At 40.9% G+C, this 21,128-nt stretch overlaps 1 protein-coding gene across 2 annotated transcripts in view; it reads left to right on the forward strand.

Moving 5' to 3' along the window:
• The window catches only part of ADAMTS17 (ADAM metallopeptidase with thrombospondin type 1 motif 17), a 188,806-nt gene that overhangs the window by 87,558 nt on the left and 80,120 nt on the right, over positions 1-21,128 (forward strand). For both annotated transcript variants that reach the window (XM_086471601.1, XM_086471602.1), the window contains exons 9-10: positions 5,554-5,694; positions 7,064-7,214. In XM_086471601.1, the coding sequence (XP_086327727.1) occupies positions 5,554-5,694; positions 7,064-7,214 (292 nt within the window). The remainder of the gene's footprint in view (positions 1-5,553; positions 5,695-7,063; positions 7,215-21,128) is intronic.

A 21,128-nucleotide genomic window follows, 5' to 3' on the forward strand; every position in this document is an offset into this window, starting at 1 on the left:
TGCTTTCCAGCAAACAAAGATCAGCCAAGAATGTAAAAACCTTAGTGACCCCACTGAGCTTTTCACCTGGAGCAAGAGAGATCACTGCTTTCTCCTGTCCCCCTCTGTATTTGGGACATTGCTGTAGCAGGCCCCTTGCACAATTCTTCGAGACCTTGTTGGTCTGCAGGGCAAGCAGCCCCAAGGAACTCTTCCTTTTTAACGTCTTGCCCAGTTTATACAGTTGCAGCCATTGTGAGCTGGTTCTTCAGGAAGAGAAAGACTCTCCCTTGGATTTCTCTGTCTGTTCAAGTGAGAGACAGACCACTGTCCTCATTTCCTTCTTGGCAGCTGGATGGCCTCACTGTCCTTTGGCGAAATGGTGACTTTGAGGTTAGTGCCAGTTGTGTGGAGAGCAATCCATTGTGTGTCGTGCAGCAGTTTAATAAGAGCTGGGGTGACAGCCAGGTCACCTTGGGTAGCCTTGCTAGTCCTGAGTGTCACTTGTTTCTAAAGCGAACTGGCGTTTGAATCGCCCTGAATTACTTGCAGACAAATGGAATGGTTTGGCTTTCCTAGGGAGGCTATGGAGAAGCTCTTATTAACAGGCAGCTGAACTGCTCATTTGAAACAGAGGCATTGTAGAAGCTCAGGGTGTTTCCACTTCTGGGTATAGTTTTTTCAGGCTTCTTCATTATTCTTTCTTTCACTTGCTACCCTCTTTCTGCCTTTTTCTAAAGAAAAGCTCTTCTTTTACTACTGATGGTATTTTCTAGCAAACTTGCCTCTTGCCCCTATTTAATAATCTCTCCCCTCCAGAGTGGGAGTGTATGATAATAATCCTGGGGAATTCTCAAGTGGTCTGTTACCAGCCACAAAGTTGCAGCTGTTGAAAAAATTTAGAGTCTCCTAAATCAGTTTCCCCCAGCTCTTGGCGTTATCCTTTAACTGGGATTTGGGGCTTTTAATAAGAAACCTAGTGAGAGTCGTAGTGGTTCTGATGAAGATTTGTATACACGACCTTTAGAACTTGGAGGTGCAACGCACAGTGCATCGAAGGCAATAGGAGGCTTTCGACAGGCTTTGGTGCGCTTTGGCTCAGGCTTTTAAAGAATAACAGGAAGCATTGGAGAACGCACCAAGGGTAAACAGAGCGGTTTAGTTACATTAACTGTCTAGAGGAGAAGCTCCACTAATGACCGAAACAAACAAAGCAAGTGCATTTATTTAGCATTGCTGTGGGAATGCAAACGGCTGTTAATTGAATTTAGCTAAAAAGGGTTACACAAGAAATTGGCCGGCTCAGGCCCAGAGAGTAATTCTGGCGTCCTGACCCAGTTCTTGTTGCTGCGTAGTCTGTGACGGAGAATAGTGACCTGGAAAGGAGCACAGACTTCAGAGAGGTCAGGGCTTTGAGAGACTGCATGGTATTTTTTTATTCATAGCAATGATACTTTAAAGTCTCATTCTATGAAAAACAGCATCAAAGAGATCTATTGTTGCTGCCTCCCTGTGACTCCTGATAAAACTTGCCTTGCTGTGATTATATTAACAGTCAGAACTCAAACTGGTCAGTCAGCTTGTTTCTGGACTCACGTATGATGAGCAACAATAAATATGCTTCAGGACTCCTTTGGTGACGCCTTAGTGTCTTTGACCGATAACCAATGCATTATTTATATTAGAAAAGAAGCTGGAGTGTGACACCAGAGTCCCATTGTGCTTACTCTGGATAAACATAGAATGAAAGGAGTTTAAGAGCTGACAGTCTAAGCTGTTCTTGCTTGCCTTTGTGGAATCTCATTGTCTTCAGGAGGAGAATGTGATGAACTGAAGGCTAAAATTTGCCCTGTGCTTAGAATGGAGCTAGTGACTGTGATAGTAACAGCACAAAGGGAAATAGAGTCCTGCTCGTCTGCAGTGGCTCTGCTGGCTTTGTGGTGTAAAGGATACATGCAGCATGTGTTTGTTGCTCCTGATAAAATGGACAGTTTTGACTTGGAGAGCACAGCGGGCAGTGGATTTGCAGGGTGATGTAGAGCCATTTTGACATTCCTGCTTCTAATCTAAGAGCCATTCTTATCAGCTCTTTTTTCCAAGATCTGTTCATGTAAGAATAGAACTCCTTCCCAAGGCAGAATATTTCGAGAGACTGATTATCTGCTTCTAATTCCATATGAACTTCTGAATAGCAGGTAAGATTAGATGATCACAAAGAAAATGCAAAGCACTGAATCAGCGCTTGCACTGCTGTTTGGTACAAACACATAATGCTCTGTCCGATTTATTTCTGTTAAAAGGAGGGGGAGTATTCATTAGTGAAAAGAATCAGCATGGCATTACATTTACTATGTGTTTAGGAAAAACTGATCCCTTTGATGTCGCTGGAGACCCTTGAACTTCAGAAAAGAATGTGTTAGCATGCTAGGGTATGCCTTAGTCCTGCAGGTCATTTAATCCTTTCCTCAAGTGAGTCATTGTAAGGTAAAGTAGATGCTGGGAAAAGTTCTGCGCTGCCAATTAAAACAGGCTCCAAAGGTGTTGCTGGTTTCATTCTACCAGAAACTCATCACAGAGAGGCCAGTAGAGGTTGCCTATGTACCTTGAGGCCAGATCCCAAGCTAATATAAACTGGCATGGTTCTTTTGACTTAGCAGAGCTCCTTTGCTTTATGCCCATAGCTCAGGCTTAATTCCTTTATGCTTATGGCTTTTTAAAGAATTTATGTTAAGAAATCAGGAATGATTGAGAAAGGTGTCAATTTCCACATGTGTAAGAATTGAACGAATTTCAGAAGAAGGCTGTAAATAACTCTTGAGATGTAAATTCTGACGCAGTCTTTATAGAGAATACATTCTGTCTGCCTCAAACACCTCTGCAAAATCAAAGCTGAGTAATGAATGTTAGCCTCAGCATTTCTCCTAGGCAGACATCTTTCATGAGGTCAGGTTTAAAATAAAATTAAGGACAGGAATGCACTAATTAGTAACCACTGCCCTTGTTGTTTGCCAACAAAAAAAAATCCCACTTTCAACAAATTTAACAAAGAGTAAATGACATTAATCAGAAAGCTAAGGCATTTCTTAATTAACAGCTCTAGACCAAACACTAGTCTTTTGTGGAAGAGATAAAATCAGGGAGCCGAAAACACTTGGGAAGTCAGGAAGATGGTTTGTTTTCACCCTTTTCAAGTGGAACGGCTGAGGTGCCGACCAGGAGGCCGTTCAGGAAGCTGCCAGAATGGGAGGGCTGCCAAGTCCCATCCCACAGAAGCCCTGACAAAGTAGAAACCTGAAGGACACAACTTTGAGTCTCAGCACTGTGGCAGTCACAAGGCAGGCAAGCTGGAAGAAACCTTGGAAACCTGCCTCGTTTCCATTAGAGAAGTTAACAGGACTGCTGCATGCCCACAAGCCTTCTAAACTGGCATTTTTGGGCAAACTTTCCTCTGGAAGGTTTCCAGCAAGCTTACATACCTTGCTTCATGGTACTTAGCTCTTTCTTTCCTGACTTTTAGGAATACGAACTTCAGATGGGCTTATTTGCGTTGGAGGGATACTGCTGGAACTTTCTTCCTAGCATGTGAAGAGTTTTCTCTGTGTGTAGAAACAACATGGGTAAAATATTTGGAGTGAAATCCAGGCTCCATTGAAGTCAATGGCAAAACTCCCATTCACTTCAGTGGAGCAGGAATTTCACTCTTTACTGTTTTGAAGTTAGAGTTACTAATAGACTGTTAAATTATTCCTGCATGCATCAAACAAAATGTGCTTGATGTTAATGTTTCTGCTGTGTTCAAAACCCACAAAGGTTTAAAAACAAGAATAACGATGAACTTCTGAGTCTAAAAATGATGTTAGATGTAGTTTTGCTAGAAATAATAATGTCCCTGGAGATAAACCTAAAATAATAGACTCCACCATATAATCTTCACTTTAAGCTAAAAATAGCATAGATGGCGGTTTAATCTAAGCCATAATTATCAAACTGCTGAAGCCTGTTTTGGTTCATTGCAACTAGAAATGTATGTCGTGTTTAGGCTTTAAACAGTTGAGTCCCAAAACTGGAGAGAAGCAAAGCCAAGAGCATAGTGAGAAAGCAAACAGGAGCCTCTGATTTGTAGAGAAATACCACGGATTAAGGATTCCAACACCATATTTAAAGGGACTGCCCCTGGCTCGCTCAGTCCAGCCAGCTGGAGACCTAGTGAGTTCCTGTTAATCCGTGTTTTCAGCCCCAAATTGATGACTGTTATTCTGCTAGAAAGTGACACTGGCTGTACAAGGCACCTTTTGTCTGAAGGCCATTTTCCATTTCACGTTGGAATCGAAGGAAGAATGTTAATGTTTCAAAATGTTGTCATTCCATATGATTTTAAAAAATTGTTTTAATGGTCATTTCAAAGTAGGCTGGAAAATGCTTAACTCACTTTTGCTGCCAGGCAGCATGGTACGATGGGCTGAGTGCAGGACAGCCAGTGAGGACTTGGGACGTTTCACTGACGTAGGAGGTGAACTTGGTTGCGTCCGTTATCCCTTCTTTGCCACCATGAAGGTTGTTTGCAAAGACTTACCTCCAGCAGAGGTGTCTCACCTTCCTACAGTGGCAACAGAGATTTATTCTGAACAGTGGTTTACTGTAGCAGCCCAATGGTAGAGACTCCACTAACCATAGAAGGATCCTGGGTGGGAAGCTGGATGGAGGTTAAGTAATATTTTCTATTTTTGGATACTTTTTGAAATCCTCACTGAATGTGTTTTAATTCCTCCATGTCTGTTTATACAACACAATCTGCTGTTTGTTTAGATGGTTTGTTTTGCTGAGTAGGTCACATTCTGTTCTTGCTGAGACTGGCATGGGGCAGCCTTGGTGCTTGTTTGGACAGTGCTTGCAGAAAAGAGCACTTGATTCTGCCTCAGGCTCATGTCTGACCATTGCTATTATAGAGTCATAGACTAATTTTGGCTGGAAGGGCCCCTGGAGGTCATCTGATCCAGCCCACCACTCAAAGAAGGATGAGCTTCAAAACTAGATGAGAGAGAGATTGTACAATGCCACAAATTTAGAGAAATGTTTTTCCTAACAGTAGAGTTATTCCAAATTCACACTGACGCAAGAAAATTGGTCCTTCTCTATTATTAATTTGGTGAGTGTTCTCTTGGTACGGACCATATCCACTAGATTTGAGAAAGCAATCCAGATTTTTCAATAAATACTGGCTTTGATATTCTAGCAGATATGCTTCAGCTGTGCTACATCACTTCTCCAGGTTCATGTCTCATGAACCCTCAAATAGTTATATTTCCTGGTAGGAAAGTCCATTAGAAGCACATTTAAAGGCTTCAAACTCACAAATACTAAAACCTTTGTGAAGTTAAGGCAATGGATATATTAAAGGAACCTATAGATTATTCATGAAACAGGTGCCCAGAGCAGTAGGTCAATGGTTCTGTGTTAAATGTGCAGCCTGTTTTCGACTTGTTAATTGCTAAGAGTGTCAATACTAAGTCCGATGGGAAATGAGGATTTTTTTTTTTAATAGGATTTTTGTCTTGTTTTGTTTTAATCAAACAGCATGGGAATGAGCCATGATGATGACCATCAACCCTGCGCAGGGAGGTCTCATATTATGTCTGGAGAATGGGTGAAGGGCAGGAACCCAAGTGACCTTTCCTGGTCTTCATGCAGCCGCGATGACCTTGAAAACTTCCTAAAGTAAGGATTGTGCTCATTATAAAAAACCATGTCAGTCAAGAATCCAATGTGTTACTTGAAAGTGAAAGTCTAACAGTTTTCCTTAAAAAACCACGTGTGCATATGCCATTAGGGTGTGCAAGTTTGAATCTGTCTCCATTACAGTAGCCCCTTTGAAACTGAGGTTTGCAGTTTGTGTGCTGTGCATGTGGAGTTGTCAGAGTACTGATAGCTTCTTAAAAACAATCCCAGATCACCTTCATTTTACAAATGTGCATGTGCAGTTGTCAGTGTACAGTGATCCCAGATCACCTTCATTTTACCAAAAATGCCCTTCGTGTTTGCAATGACAGAAATCCGTGTGTAGGTGGCCTGAAAAAATCTTCACTGAAGTGTGCTGCCAGCTTTGTGCTGTGGCTTTTACTGTCTGTCATTATTGTTCTTAAATAGCTTTTATTTTATGGAAACTTTACCTTGCCTGGAGGTAATTCTGATGCGTTTTCTCACTCCTCAGTGAGTGTTGGTCTTAAACAGTTCACTATAAACTTCTTTCCCACTGCATCCATATTTCAGTTCATCATATTCAACAGTTTGGGAAGGATTTCTGCCCTGCTGCTTGTTAAGTCTCATGTACTATAGAATGCACTGGAATTGTCTGAACTCTGTAATTGTGGTCTTAAACCTACAGTGCAGCTCTCTGACAAACAGTGTCTGGCACAGTGGCCAGTGCTTTTGTTGCTAGAAATGGGTTCAGCATGGAAAATTCCCCACTCTGGGTATTAGAAGTGGGAGAGAAAGGAAAATAATGAAAGAAAATGGGATATCTACTGTTACATTAAAAGCATGAAGTTGAAAAAGAAGTTGCATATGAACTCACTCTGGTCCGTGATAGAGGGGAGATGACAAAGTGATATTCCAATTTGTAAAAGATTGTTACAAAGGCAAAGGGAAAAATCTTTCCTTTATATGTATGATGGATAAGAAAATAAATCAAGGTCCTAAAACTCAGCTAGGGGGATTCAGGTGAGACAGGAGAGAAGCCTTTCTAACTGTCACTGAAGCTTTGGACTAGATAGCTTGGGGACGGAACTGAGTCTCCATCAGACTTTCAGGAATAGTTTAGACAAATGTTTAACCCAGAATGATGTGAATATAGTTGATTCTGCCCTGAGGCCTGGGGCCAGGGATGAGTTCCCACGGACATTTCTATCCATAGGTTTCAATGATTTAGAAGGCTTCCAGGTATATACTGGGAAAAATCACCAGTTTCACAGGAGGTCATCAGATTCCCTGTTGAAAAGAGGACAACAGCTTCTCTACAGCAGTGATCTAACACTCCAGTTCAAAGGTGCTTTCCCTTAAAGGCATATTTAATTCTCCCACTCCACAGGTCCAAGGTCAGCACCTGTTTGCTGGTAACCGACCCCCGAAGCCAATACGCGGTGCGGCTCCCTCACAAGCTGCCTGGAATGCACTACAGTGCCGATGAACAGTGCCAGATACTTTTTGGGACCAATGCTACATTCTGTAAGAATATGGAGGTAAGAGCTCATGGGGGGTACCTGAAAACAAGGTGGGAAGTAGAAATAAAGCGGTCAAGCACTGGGGAAGAAAAGGAGTCTGTACTTTCCTCAGAACTATGTAATGGGATTTTCAGTCTGTTGAGCACTGCTGAGACAAAGTCAGCAGTCAAACTCCCATTGGCCTTCATGTCAACAGAATATACTTACGCAGTCCTCCTCCTTTCCCTGCACTGGTCCTGTTAATCTAGAGCAGACTCAGTAAAACTTTTGTTCATACTTGGTCTTAATTTAGGGACAGTTCCCTTTTGACACTGTTTTGCTAAAGTACTCAGTAGAGATTGTTTTGCTGGAAGTTCAGCTGAGGTGAAAGTCTCTTCTCACAAGAATGCTTGCCTGCTTGCACAGAGTCAGCTTAGATGACTGTCTGGATCTTTCAATAGACCTCACCTTCAGACAGCTACAATGTTCTTAGGAGCTGACTCTAACTCTGTGCCAAGGAAATGTTAATGACTGCTTATTTGATGAGGCCATTTAGAGATTTGTGCAGAATCACACAGGCCCCTTCCTGTGTGTTTTCTAAACAACGTGATGTTTAGTTGGAATTTGGGTGCAAAATGGCTTGTATCACATGGCTGGTTGACAAAATGGAAATCAAAACGATTTTTGGTGTCTCCAGAAGTAGGTCATATTTGAGATGAGGCTGTCTGACTTGTCCTGTGGAATTTAGACAAACTTTTCCAAAGGTCTTGCATATAATTCGATGTCTTCATTCTGACCAGAGCTTGTCTGCATCCCACTTTAGATAGAGACTAGAGAAATGCTGCTTACTTCCAGAGTGGCCTTGGAGCTATCCAGAAGAAAGTCATGAGGCACTGTGTCCTGTCACCAGCACCAGCTGGCAGCATTCTGTCCTATATAGACAGGCACAAAGAGCCAGGTTTCTTGCTGTCATTAACTAGCCATTTGTATTTTTCAGTTGTCCCCTTTTTCCCATTCTGCACAATCTTGGGATCTTAAATCAGTGTTAACAAAGAAAATAATAATCAGTGATAACTGAGGTTTCTAAGTGCCAAATTACTAAAACTGTTGAACACGTGCAAGTCCTGGGAACGTGCTCTTAGTTTCACATTTGCTGTTTTATTTATTTTGGATTTGGAAACTAGCTAATATAAAACAATAAGAAAAGAATCTGGGTAGGTTGTATTTTCCAGCTCCATCAAGAAAATGCAGACCACCAGGACTACTGTACTGGAAGTGAAGTATTAGAATATAGGTCTGTAAAGAAAACCCCAGATCTACCCAGGATGATTCAAGTTCTTCCACTTGTGTGGGTGTCACCCAGCCGAGCTTGACTGCTGTTGGAATACATATTTGCAATTTCCCTTGCTGAGTTAGGAAACATTCTGTTTCTGGATAGTCCAGTGCCTAATGAGAATGTCAGCCTACTGGTAGGTGGTCAGCAGTTCTCATGCAGAAATTGCATGTCCAGTCTGGAATTGCTTCAGGGACAAGCTGCTTGCCAGAATAACAAGCCAACAGGCACTGTTCTTCTCTGTGAGATACAGACAGCAGGTGGTTGTGTCTCCCAAGATTTTTTACCAGTCTTGTTATTTGACATCTTTAGAACACAGTGAAAACTGTGCTTTTTTCCTCCATCATTCCTTCAGTATGTCCCAAACAAAAGCCTATTTTGTGAGGACTTTAGTATTTTCTAATGAAAAGCCTTGTAGAACTTCAGCAGATTAAAAACATTTTGCAATCACTTATTTAGAAGTCTTTTTCTGTTACAGATGTGTGTTAAGAGTTAGCATTCACACTGTGAAAGTTTGGATCAATTATGTCACACGCCATTAAGTAAATATTTGCATCCTGTTATGCTACTCTGAATTGGCATTTGAAGGCAACGACAGGAAATTCTTTAGAGGAAATGATCAGTTTTAGTTTTTAAACCTTCGAAGTTTGTGTTCTTTTCACCTTTGTGTTTCTCATGCCTCATCTGCAGAATGCTTGTATCGTAAGTCTCAAAGCTGTCTACAAAAATATGAACCAAAAAAAAAATTGGCACTAGTCATTGGCATTAGCTGTAGAAATTATTGGCAAATACAGCTGTCTCCTCTTTTAGCCAATGGTAATGTGGTATTTTTAATTCAATAAAGTATTAAAAAAATCCAAATGTAAAAGTAATAAACATTTGACAGTAAATATTTGTTACAAAAAGGAAATAAACTTCAGGAAATGAGCCTGTTCAATCTTTTTATGATTACATGTGTCTACTGTCTATTTTCTTATTTAATAGAAGAGTTAGATTATAGCATTTTGTTGGAGATAGTTGAGCTGCGTAATTACATCAGGCAAACTAGAGGACCTATATTCAGAAAGACCATACAATTTGGTTGTAGAGCAGATTTCAGAGATTAGACGAATCCAAAATTTCGACATTTTTGAGAAACTGCAGATACTTTCTGTGCAGTAAGCTCTTTCCCTTAAAGGCATCAAAGCCCAAATTTTTAAAGGAATGTAATCTCCTTTGCCTTCACAGAGTCAGGTGCCTAAATGCTTGGCAGTGCCTGGGCCTCAGACGCTGGTCCAGCTAGATAGTTAATCCATGAATATTCAACCTTATCTAGGTATTTCAGATTGCAGCTCCAAAGTTGTTCTTCCGTGTTTGTTTTTAATGATAACTTAGATGCCCTAGTACAAAATAGTAGCTCACAGAATTATAAGTTTGCCATACCAGCTATCCTGAAGCTATTTTGCTCCAAATCTGCAGAACAAAAATGAAAACATATGAGGTAGGCTCCGCTTTACATACGGTACACCTCTTGACCTTCCTTTTTAATTTGCTTGGACACTGCATCTACATTTTAATATACTAAATTTTTTTTAAATGAACTAATTAACAGCGTAAGTATATGATAGTCACCTTAATCATAGCCTATCGTTGTAATCTATGACCTCCACCATGTGTAATATAGGATCTGATTCTGTGACATTGATGTTAGGTAAGATTTGCTAGTGCGTGTCACCTCTTTAAGGAGCTGTGGAATCAGGCTTTTAGGCTGGATGCTTGTTAGGCAGGGAACAATCAATTTCTATTTCTCTGAAAAGCACGGTTTCTATTATGATACTGCATGAATAATAAATTGAAAGATTACCTGCCAGCCCGTTGAGGGAATGCAAGTCCACTTTGGTGCATGCTCTGCTTATCGTTTTATCGTTTGAGATACATCCAGGTGTCTGGTTTTGAATTAACTTTAACCTGAGTATTAGATGGGCGAGTCTTTGCTCATCATCGGGGAAGTAAATGTTTTCATGGCTCCGTGGAAGAATCAGTTTTGATCTGAGGAACTGAATAAGGAAATAGAAGTTGGGCGGTTCTCAAGTGAGGTGATTTCACACGTGATAATGAATATCTCAAGGTGATTCAGTAGTTCCCCCTTCACATCTAAGTTACATACTTTTCTCTGGTAATATGCAAAGGGATCAAAAGTGCTTTCACATAGTGTTTTCTGTTAATCTTGCCCAAATGTTAGGCATTGTCTGATCAGTGAGAATGCTTATCTAGCAGGACATACGAGTGTGCTTCTGGCATACCAGACATGCTGCCCACTTGCAGGTGGGACGTTGTACGGTTGTGCCCCTTGCAGTCCTAGAAGAGCTTTTGGCCCACTTAAGTATTTGCACAACGATCTTTATTTTGAGGGAGGTAAGTTGCTTTTAGCAGAAATTAAATAGATGACTATGTCATTATCAATCTCTGAGCAAAATGATGATAGGAGTTGCAGAAAAAAACTAGACAGCAATGCACCTCTGACACTGCATAGCGCGTTAGCAGTGTACCCCAAACACGGAGATCCTTTGGGGTTCTGGTTGCTAAACGTTGACGTGAGTCCAGGGCTAACGTGCTAGGTTGTGCAATTACAGGAAAGTCAACCTGTCTGACCTCTGCTCTTCAGATCCACGCTGTGCTACGAATCAAGTATTCTGAGCTCATTTGACCCCTACGCGAGAGGAAACAAGAAGCTTCAACCGCACTCAAACGATGAAGGCTTGTGCAGAGAGCAGACTTTAACTCTTTACTGGCCCCTTTATTTAGCAGGGCTGTCAGGGAGAGGAACGGCACAGATGGTTTGTGCTGAATCTCTCGCAGAGCAGAGATGATGTTTCTCCACCAGAAATGCGTAAAAACGCATTGTTCCTAACCTCGCATGACAATACGCTGTGTGTTTAATCAGAACACTGGGTTTATTTTTCAGACTGGCATGCCTACGAACAGCGGCTTTTGCACTGAAATCATATTTATGGAAAAAATGTGATTTCTATCTCTTGTATCCAGTGTTTGGCTTTTTGTTTTATATGCCTTTTGGCTTATTTATTATTAACACATTTTTGCGGGTTTTTACATAACCATTATCTTTCAGTATTGTTTTGAGTCAAAACTGTGCTTAGGCTAAAATGGCATGTGGAAAGAGATTAGCATTGCTACAAAGAGGGTTTTTTTCTGAAAAAGGGACACTGTTAACTTGGATGTAACTGGGAATGGGGATTTTGACAGGACACTGTTTTTAGGAAAACTGAAGCAGCTAGAACTGGCTCTACCGTTTTTTCTTAAGTTCAAGTTGTTTTTTAACAAATATAGGTATCTCCCAGTATCTACAAGCCACAGAGCAGCAGCACAGAACAAGAGGGCAAAGCTGATTGCAAGCCGAAGGAGACTGACTAGATTTCTGGGCTAAAATGGCAGGGGAGAGGAACCAAAAAACAAAGTAAAGGAAAAGCAACAGTTGTAATAATCAAGTGGACTTTAAATATTCCTTCAGTTTTCATATTTGATGGTATGGTGGTGAATATAATTAAGCAATTGTGGGTGTCTCTGTGGTCTTGATCTTGCAAAGAGACTGGCGGAGTGGACTGTTGGACTCCATGCATGGGAATCAATGGGCCTCTGTCTGTTTTTTCTTTCCAAGGTCATTTGCAAGATCCAGACAATGATAGTAAGCTCTAAGATTTGGTAATGTATAGAATATTTACAAGAACATGGTAATTAGACTGAGAGCTGATTTATCCTGAAAATAATAGGTTGCATTGTCATTTTCTGTACAACAGGGACTTTGTCTACATAATTTTCCGTTACACACTTTAGCTTCTGTGTAAAAATAATAATAATAATAAATCTGGAAGAGAATGGGTTTGGCTTTATTGAGGCTTGCAGGATAGAAGCCTGGCAATTCTAAAATAAAATCAGAAGATTTTCTTTTTTAGAAGTAAAAGTAACGAGTTACTTAATTGCCATACTGTATTTTATAGTTTTCCTAATGTAGGTTGTTAAAATTCAGACTATTTGCACGCTGCCTGTTTCATATGAAACTGAAGTGTCCTATTTCACTGCTTCTGTATGTTGCAAAAAGACCTTTTTCTCTTTATTTTCAGTGGAAATACTTTTTGTTTAAGAGAGAGAAAGAAAGAGAGAGAAGCAGAGTTCCTGCCTGGGCAGCACAGCCCAGTTTACAATTATTGGAATGCTTCAGAAATTTTTGTACGTGTTTCAGTTTGGAAGATGGTCAAAACACATTCTGGTGCAGTGGTTTAAAGAAAAATAAAAAGAGAGAGGGGAACCAAAATAAAATTATAAAAATACAATGTGGAAATTTAAGAATATAAAAATAATAAACTCTTAAAAATAATACAGAGTGTCTATTAAGAATCAAGCACTTGAGCCTGGCAATCCTACATTCCTTATTAAGACACAAGGGGAGGGAGAAAGAATTAGTGTAGCCTTGTGATGTGGCATCTACAGCTGAAGTTTGAACTTAACGAAATTAGCCAAAATACGATTGAGTATCAGCCTGAAAATAGTGTATAACGAGCTTGAAGGGCGTTCAGACCTCTCCCACTGGCCTTCTGGGAACTTCCCATCTGCAAAACACTTCAAGAGCATTTTAGGCTCTAAGTTGCAAACACAATATTAGATGGCAGTGATCAGGTTGATTATGAAACTTGCCTGAAGCTCTTGCCCTACCTTAATCATGGGCAGATATCTTCTCCTGAGCTAGATTACAGCACGATACTGTGAACTCATAAGCCTTTTCTTCTGGTATGAACCTCAGAGCAGCATTTTGCACATGGCATGTACAACACGATGCCAATATAGCTGCTGTGGTTGTGACATAGTTGATTAGTTACAGCTCTTTTAAGCATACTGAGGTAGAAATTGGTAATAAGCCAAAGTACAAAAATTCTACTGTTTAATTCAAAGGAGTGACTCTGTTCCAGTGCCTTGTACCACCTATCTCTACTTTTTCCAAGTTTGACGACATAAAGATACTTCCATGACTTCTTCAGCTGATGTAACATATACGGTTGTGTTCTCTCATTTAAGATGCTGAAAACCGGGCTCAGCAAAGCTGAAAAGCACATACGGCGAGAAAGAATTGTGTGTTGTAGTAAAGTGGATAAAGCTTATCTTTTTCTACTTGAATTTCTGTGTCTCTATGAATTATAGACCCACAGGAGCTAGTTTCATGGATGCCCTAAAGGCACTGAAAAGATTAGTATTTAGCATAGGCTCCTTTGCCATAAAATTAGTTTGCGGTCTCGTTACTGCTATCTTTCCAATCTCTTTCTTTTGACTATTACTTTAATTCCAGGTACGTGAAAAAATGCAATAGAACTAGTGGTTTGCAAAGAAATACTTTAGACAGTGGAGAAGGCATTTAGTTTGCCTTGGGAGCACCAGACATTGCTAAAACTAGAGACAGTCTTTATCTATTCCATTGTTTGCTTCCCAATGTGCAGTTAAAACCCCAGTGTTTCTACTCACTTGTACCTTCTCTGGCAGCACGGGAGTCTTCCATTGCTTGTCTGGCAGGATCCATTCCTGTTTATTGAGCTGCTTGTGACCAGATTCATTGCTAGCCCTTCACATTTGCACTTCTGTGCATTATCCCTGCCATTGCTGCTTTTGTCAGTTTTTCTTTCATCCTGATGCATGTTCAGGAGGTTCAGTCCTCCTGATTTTCAAGTGAAGTAATGTGTTTGAATGTGTCCATTTTTTAGCATCTGATTTTGAGTCTCAGGGAAGCTGCATGTTTTTCCAGAAGCCCTGACTTCTACCAGCTTTGAAAGGCTGCCCTCCTTGAAGTAGTTCCAGTCAGGCATCCCAAACCACTCTTCACTTCTCAAAATACTGGTTTCTTGTATCTCTCCCAGATTGCAACAATTTCCAGATACTGCATTGCATATTTGCAATGTAAAAGTAATTAATTCCAGTTTAACTTCCTCATAGGAAAGAGTGAAGAGCTTGCAGGAGGCCAAAAGCCTCTCAAAAGAAGAATTTTTATGTTTCTCTCTTACCATCTATCCCGCAGAGCCATTCATACAGCCCTAGGAGCAGTTTTACTATGAGAGGTGATGGCACACTTGGCAAAAGGTCCCTGCTGCATCGTCTCTAGAAAGGTCAGGGCTCACCTTCCTGTCTGTAAGTGTGTTTTGGGCAGCTCCTGAATAGCCTGGGTTTGGTTTTGCTTTTGCTAACATGGTCAAAACATGAGAGCTCTGGATTTTTCTAACCCTTTGGCTTTCATCTGCTGTTAGAAAGGCTGTTTGACTGAAGATTGTAACCAGTTAATTTTATTCGGACCTTAGGCATCCAAATCTGTCCATGGTGAGCAGTGTGTCATGATAAGTTACTGTTTTGGAAGCTGACATGTTTTGTCTTTCTCCCAGAAAGACTAAGGGGAAACATTCTTAGGTTTTAATTAGAGGTTAGAAAAGCTCTTGGTATCACTCCGTATATATAAGGGCACGTTTCATATGGGATGCCTGTGTTGGTAGTTGGAGTAATGCGTATCAAGCCACCCAGCTCAGAGAACCAAACCCAGTGTGACACCCTTCGTGTTTGCTGGGTTCAGTTTGTTTTGTTTTCTTTAACACAGAACGTTAACAAATCTCGGAAATGACTATGTTGAATTCTTTGTACTGCTCTACAAGGAAAAGAGTAGCACCGGAAAGCAGTTAACTCTCAAGGACCATTTCCTTAAGAGTTCTTTAACTGTCAAGGGCCATTTCCGCAAGAGTTAAAACAACCTTTTTGATTTTATACACTTGTGTCTGATGTTGGTGACTTTCCACTTAAACGAGTGTGGTTGAAGAGGCCGTTCATTGAGTTACTGGAGATACATTGATGAAAAAACTAATATATGTGGGAATCAACTCTAAATTGGTTTGTTGGTTCCAAGCAGGCAGGTTATTGGTCCTGTTCATCTAAAAAGCATACTGTGCACATGTGTTTGTGTATGTTCTGAAGAAACAAGGTGGTCACCAGATAATGAAAATAGGGAAATGTTTTCTAAGAAACCTTTTCTAGTTGCATCTACGAAGATTATATGATTATTTTTTATAATATGGGCTGAGATGCTTTCTGTCCGTCAGTAGAGAGATCCATTCTTCTTTGTCATTAATGAATAGAATTGCGCATTACGAATTTGTGGGATTGTTGCCCAGTTTTGTTAAAATTAGATGTTAGTGGGTATTAACTGTTGCCTGAATATTGTAGGATGGTCCTTGTGATTCTTTCTCAAGTTTCCCCTTGGCTTTTGGATCAGGTCTGTCATTTGGACAGAAAGACAGATACTTCCACTATTAGACCTACCACTTGTTCCTTGGAATATCAGCTCTAGAGAATGGTCAGCAGCCGGATACACGTATCCAAGCTCACAGTTACCTTGTCTGGGGCAGCACATGGGTCCTTTTCAAAAGTGCCTTCCAATTTCACAGGATTCCAATTTTGAGCACTTTTCATCTGGTTTTCAACAGCAAGAAGCTCTGTCTAACGAGGGTGGCAAACAGCAGTGCTCACCTCTGTGGTGATCCATTGTAGATTGTCAGTTGCTTACACAGCCAAAATTAAAGACAGCGACAGTGCAGAAATTGGGGGCATTGCTTTTTCTCACCTTGTGTAAAGAATTCCTCCTCGGAAGCATGCTGTGAGGCTTTAAGAGCGTATACATAGTATTTTGAACAGGAAAGCGAGTGTAAATTGTGTGTTTGTTGTACTTACTAGGTGTTAATTAGAATTCTGTTTATAAGCATGTTTTCTGTCACGGTTAGCTATATGCCAAGCCAAAACCTTGGCAAAATAAAAGAGATCTGATACTTCATTGAAAGCCAGCCTATTTGTAAGCATGCCTGCGTGTTATGTGGTCTCTTGCTCCTCTTCCTTAAGGATGTTTACTCTTTCTAAGTCCTCCCTCATAATCCCCTCATTTTGACAGCAAAATTGGTTTCATGGTGGTTTAATTCTGCTGCTAGAAATAAGAAGTTCCTTTTTCCAGGGGGCAATAGGCAGCAGGAACAAATTCATTCTCAGGAGAAGTAAGTGTTTCTGTTGAGGGAATGAATGTGCAAGGAAGGAACAACCTTCTCTAGAGTTGTTCCCTGGTGGGAAGGACATCTTTATTCATTGGATTCTCTTTACACTTTGGAGATTTGGAAGCTCCCCCTTGTAGGTAATAGTCTGAGGCTTTGAGATGGGGAAGTACTGTGAGCCCTTTCTTCTCACTGAGACCATATGAGGTCATTGGGCCGAATCATGCTGATTTTAGTAACAGTGGTGATGCAATAGCTAACCCGGAAACTAGCAGACTCTAGACTTACTGCCTGTGGGCAAAGAGCTGGCTAAATTAATTCTGGCTTCTCCCCATTTCCAGCTGCAGCACTGAGTTAAAGAACCTAAAATAGATTGCTTCCCTAGAGCCGCATGTGAGCGGTCGTAGCGCTTCACACGCTGCGAGTCTGTGCTGGCACACGTGTGGGATGGAGTTACATGTAAGGTAAACATTTTCAGAAACAGTGTGTGCTGTGAAAAAGCATGAAAAGCTGTGAAAGGTGGGAAGGCCCACAGCCAGACATGTTCCTGGGAGTATCCCAGGAGTTGTTTCTGGTTTTACCCTGAAGTTTAGCCAGAGCAGGCGATGTGAGCCTGTGGCTGTGACACTGAGCAGGGGACTGCAGAGCTCTGAGCAGCGTTTTTGCTTGTCTCCCAGCAGACATTTAATCTCTTTCTGTTCCTCACCTTGCCACCTCTAACAGAGGGATAAAGCTTTCTTTATCCCCAAGCTCCCAGGAGTCTGTTTAGATTGGAAGTTCTTTGAGGAAGAGAAAACACCTGGCACAGTAAGGCCCCTTTCTCAAACAGACGCCGTTATAATGCCTGTAATCGGAAGCGTCGTTCACCTGCTGAGCAGATATCTCCTAGCTTGGGAGTTTCCGGACTGTGACCTCTCTCAGGACTGGTTTTTAACAGCTGTGCAGACAAGTTCTCCTCTCTTCCAGGAGTTTTTGAGAGTCTAAAACTTTCATCTTGATAAATATTCCATTTTTATTTCAATTTTATAATTTTATTTTCTGTCTGTATAAATTCCATAAAGGTTCAGTTGAATAAGCATTTCAGTTTTGAAAAAAAAAAAAAAGGTAATTTTTATTGAAATACTACTTTTCAGCAACCATCTCATTTTTTTCATTTTATTTTGCTCTTGGAAATATTTCAAACTGGGATCTGATCCAAAGATTACCTTTCCCTACAGACAGTTTCAACAAATCAATATTTTTCCAGTGAAAAATATCTATCATTGGAAAATCCTAACTGGCACTTCTTGAACGCTGTAGGGAAGGCTCTGCAGGCAGAGACCTGCCATCTAAAAGCTGCTTGCTGAATTTACAATTAGCAGTAATACAGCTCTTTTGATGGCTTCTTCTGTATCAGTGTAAGCTCTGAACTGCCACTCGTATACAAGCAACTTCCTTTCAAGTCCTGCCATTTCTCACTTTGATATTTCCCCACAAAGCTGACTATTGAACTATTAAAAAGTCAGCCACTGTGACTGGTTAGCTATAGGACTGTTTAATGGGGATTTTTGTTTGGGGTTCTATTGTAGCTGAGGATATATGATCTCTTTTGAAATGAGCTATTAACATGATAAAACATCTTGGGAACATACAAGCTGATGGTTTAATCTTTGCTGGGGTATCTGAATGCTGTATTAAATACGGGGGACTGCACTAATGAGGGTTTGAGCTTTGTAGTGGTATGGCAGTAGAACACAGAGCTGAAGCGCAGTTACCAGATTTTTCTGTAACTGTTTCCTGAAATATGCTTTGCATTTAATATTCTGAATCAAACACAGGGATACTATAAAAATCCTATGTTTTCCATACCTCAAAGATGGGAAATTTCAGTAAGGTTGGTGTGGCTAAGAGAGGTTTTTCCTTTATTTATCTCCCTATAAATGTGTGTGTGTGTATACATGTATATATACACACAAACATGTACATACATATATACACATACACACATGTATGGGAATATTTGGACCTGCTGTATCCATAGGCTGGACTCAGTTCTGTGGTTCTGCTGGTAGAGACACACCTGTTTGAGGCTCATACCTGGGCATGTTAGCTGGCTTTATCACCTTCCACGTTCTTGTGGGCTATGGAGGAATTCTGGTTGGCAACCAAAATTGTACAAAAAGCTGCTTCATTTCTACGACTTTCTGTTTCCACACGCCACCCCCTCCTTCCTCCTCCCAGTTTTACATCAAAGAGGAGAATTTAACCCTGACTAATTTACATGCAGCTTATGATCCAGGGACTTGAAGCTGAAGCTTAACAAATACTGACGGGCCTCCTTGCATAATGCACAGATATTTAGCGATGGTGCTCATATGTGTCTAGAACCACTTTAGGGATGTAGTGAATTCCCGTACATGTTCAGCCAGGGTGTCTTTCTGACAGAAAGCAGAAGCAGAGGGTTTCCTTCTGGAACCACGGGGCAAAATTTCTGTCTGGGTCATTCAAAGGATCAGGTGGAGGGTTTCTCATCACACTCTGCTCTGAGGCTTTGTGGCTGTATGTAAGAGGGGGGCTAAAGCCTAGAAAAGTGGAAATACTTGTTATCTGTACCCTTCATCCCTGAAGCTTCCCTTCATTTTATGTATCAGTATTCCTCAGCTACAGTTTGGGAGGAGGCATTGCTGGTACTGCTTTCACAAAATTACTGTCTGCAGCCATCAAGGGAGAAGAGAGAGGCCAGATTATCAAATAATTCCTGAATTTGCCTTAACAGTAACAACATTTATAGGTCACCCATACAGTTATTTGTAACGGCAAAGAAGCTGTTAGAGTTTAGCAAGTCTGTCGTGTTCATGGACTGCGTGTGTCCTGTAGCTACATGTAGCATGACCTGCCACTATGGCTGGAACCTCATGTGATACCTTCCACTTCGGTCTGTGACATGCTTTTAACACATTCTAACTGGTATTGAATCCTTTTCAATCAGTCATATGTGTAGCATTAACATAAAGAACAACCCGTCACCTTTAGATCCCAGTGAGTTAAACCAGATGCGAGGGTGCTGTAGCTTTGCAACGAGGAAAACGAGCATCCTCTCACAGATGTAAGTTTGACATTTTGGGGAAAAGCTTTTTCAGTTTAAGTGGTTTATTGCCTAGATTAGTCTTCTTTCTGTAACACTTGTGGACAGTTAATTGATATACTTTTTGATTTTAGTCCTCTCCAGGGAAGGTGAGGTTTTGAGAGTCTGGGAGTTGCGGTATGGAACAATCGGTCTCTCCGTATGCTCTGAAATCTGGCTTGTCAATTCTTCTGCCTCAGTATACCTATCTGTAAAACAGTATGTGATGTCCTCATGGCTAATTGGTGCTTAAGTGCTTTCAGAGCTGTGGGTAAACCACTAATTGGTCACAGTCATTTAGTCACAATTACTAAAGTCTGATGTTTTCCCATATGCTCTATTAGTTCAGGGAAAACGTCTTGAAAATTCATTGATTTAGGCTTCCCTGGTGTATTTGCTGTTGTTTGTTTGTTTGAAGATGACTTTCTGTGTTGTGGTTAATACAGATGTTGCTGAATTGTGCCGTCTGCTTCTAGTTTTTGTGATTGTTCTTTTGGTTTAAATAGGGCAAAGTCCTCTTCCCAGAAAGTAATGTGGAAATAAAACAGGATGCAGATACTGCTGCGATAACTATTTTGTTTCAGTATGTTCTACATCATCACTCTTGATATTGGGATTTATCTCATCTGCATCCTTTGCCATACGGATCAATTTTATATAGACATACCAACATGTATGTACACAAAACACACATGCACCCACAGTCTCTCTTACATTACATTGTGGAAGAACCATAAGGTTGAAGCGTGTTGACTCAACTGTTTAATGAGGTGCAATAAATCTTGACAAGACCAGCTGGCACTGGAGTCAAGCTTCTCATCTTTTTACCATTACATTGAAACGTGAACAATAGTGGAAAGAAATGTAACTCTTCTTTTTCTCTTTTTGGTACTCAGATCTGTAGCACTGTATTGAAATCATCCACTTTCATGGAATGCAAAGCACGGTGGATGCCGTGGAAAATGTTAACGATGTGAAGGCCCCTTTTCCTGGTTCTTTTTCTCAAATTCTGAAAATGTATTGATCTGACAGATCACGCAGGTGCGGTCAGCATTAATATCCCTGCAACACACATTGGCTGAGCAGAGCAGCAGTGTTGAGTAATGATAGCCAGAATGTGTTTCAAGTCTGGTAGCGAGATGTGCCGTGCCTCTTGCTGCTCTTGCCCTCACATCTCACTTTTCACCTTCTCTAGCACATTGGTCTCTAGCAGCTACTTCTCACCACCAAACCTTTACTAACTTTGTCCTGCCTGTCACCAAGCTCCTCCTCTGCCTTACAGCACACCGTGAAATCCTTTCCTCTTTCTCATTCCTCCTTAAGATCTTCTTCTGCCAAGGGCTGTCGCTGCTGTTTATAGCTACCACCAGCTCCAGCAGGGCTGACTGTTATTTGAGTATCTTTTTAAAAATACAAATAATTAAGCAGCTTGGATATCTAAGCATGTGGCATGGTTCCAAAGC

The sequence above is a fragment of the Leptosomus discolor genome, chromosome 11, assembly GCF_034619465.1.
Source record: "Leptosomus discolor isolate bLepDis1 chromosome 11, bLepDis1.hap2, whole genome shotgun sequence".
NCBI lineage: Eukaryota > Metazoa > Chordata > Aves > Leptosomiformes > Leptosomidae > Leptosomus > Leptosomus discolor.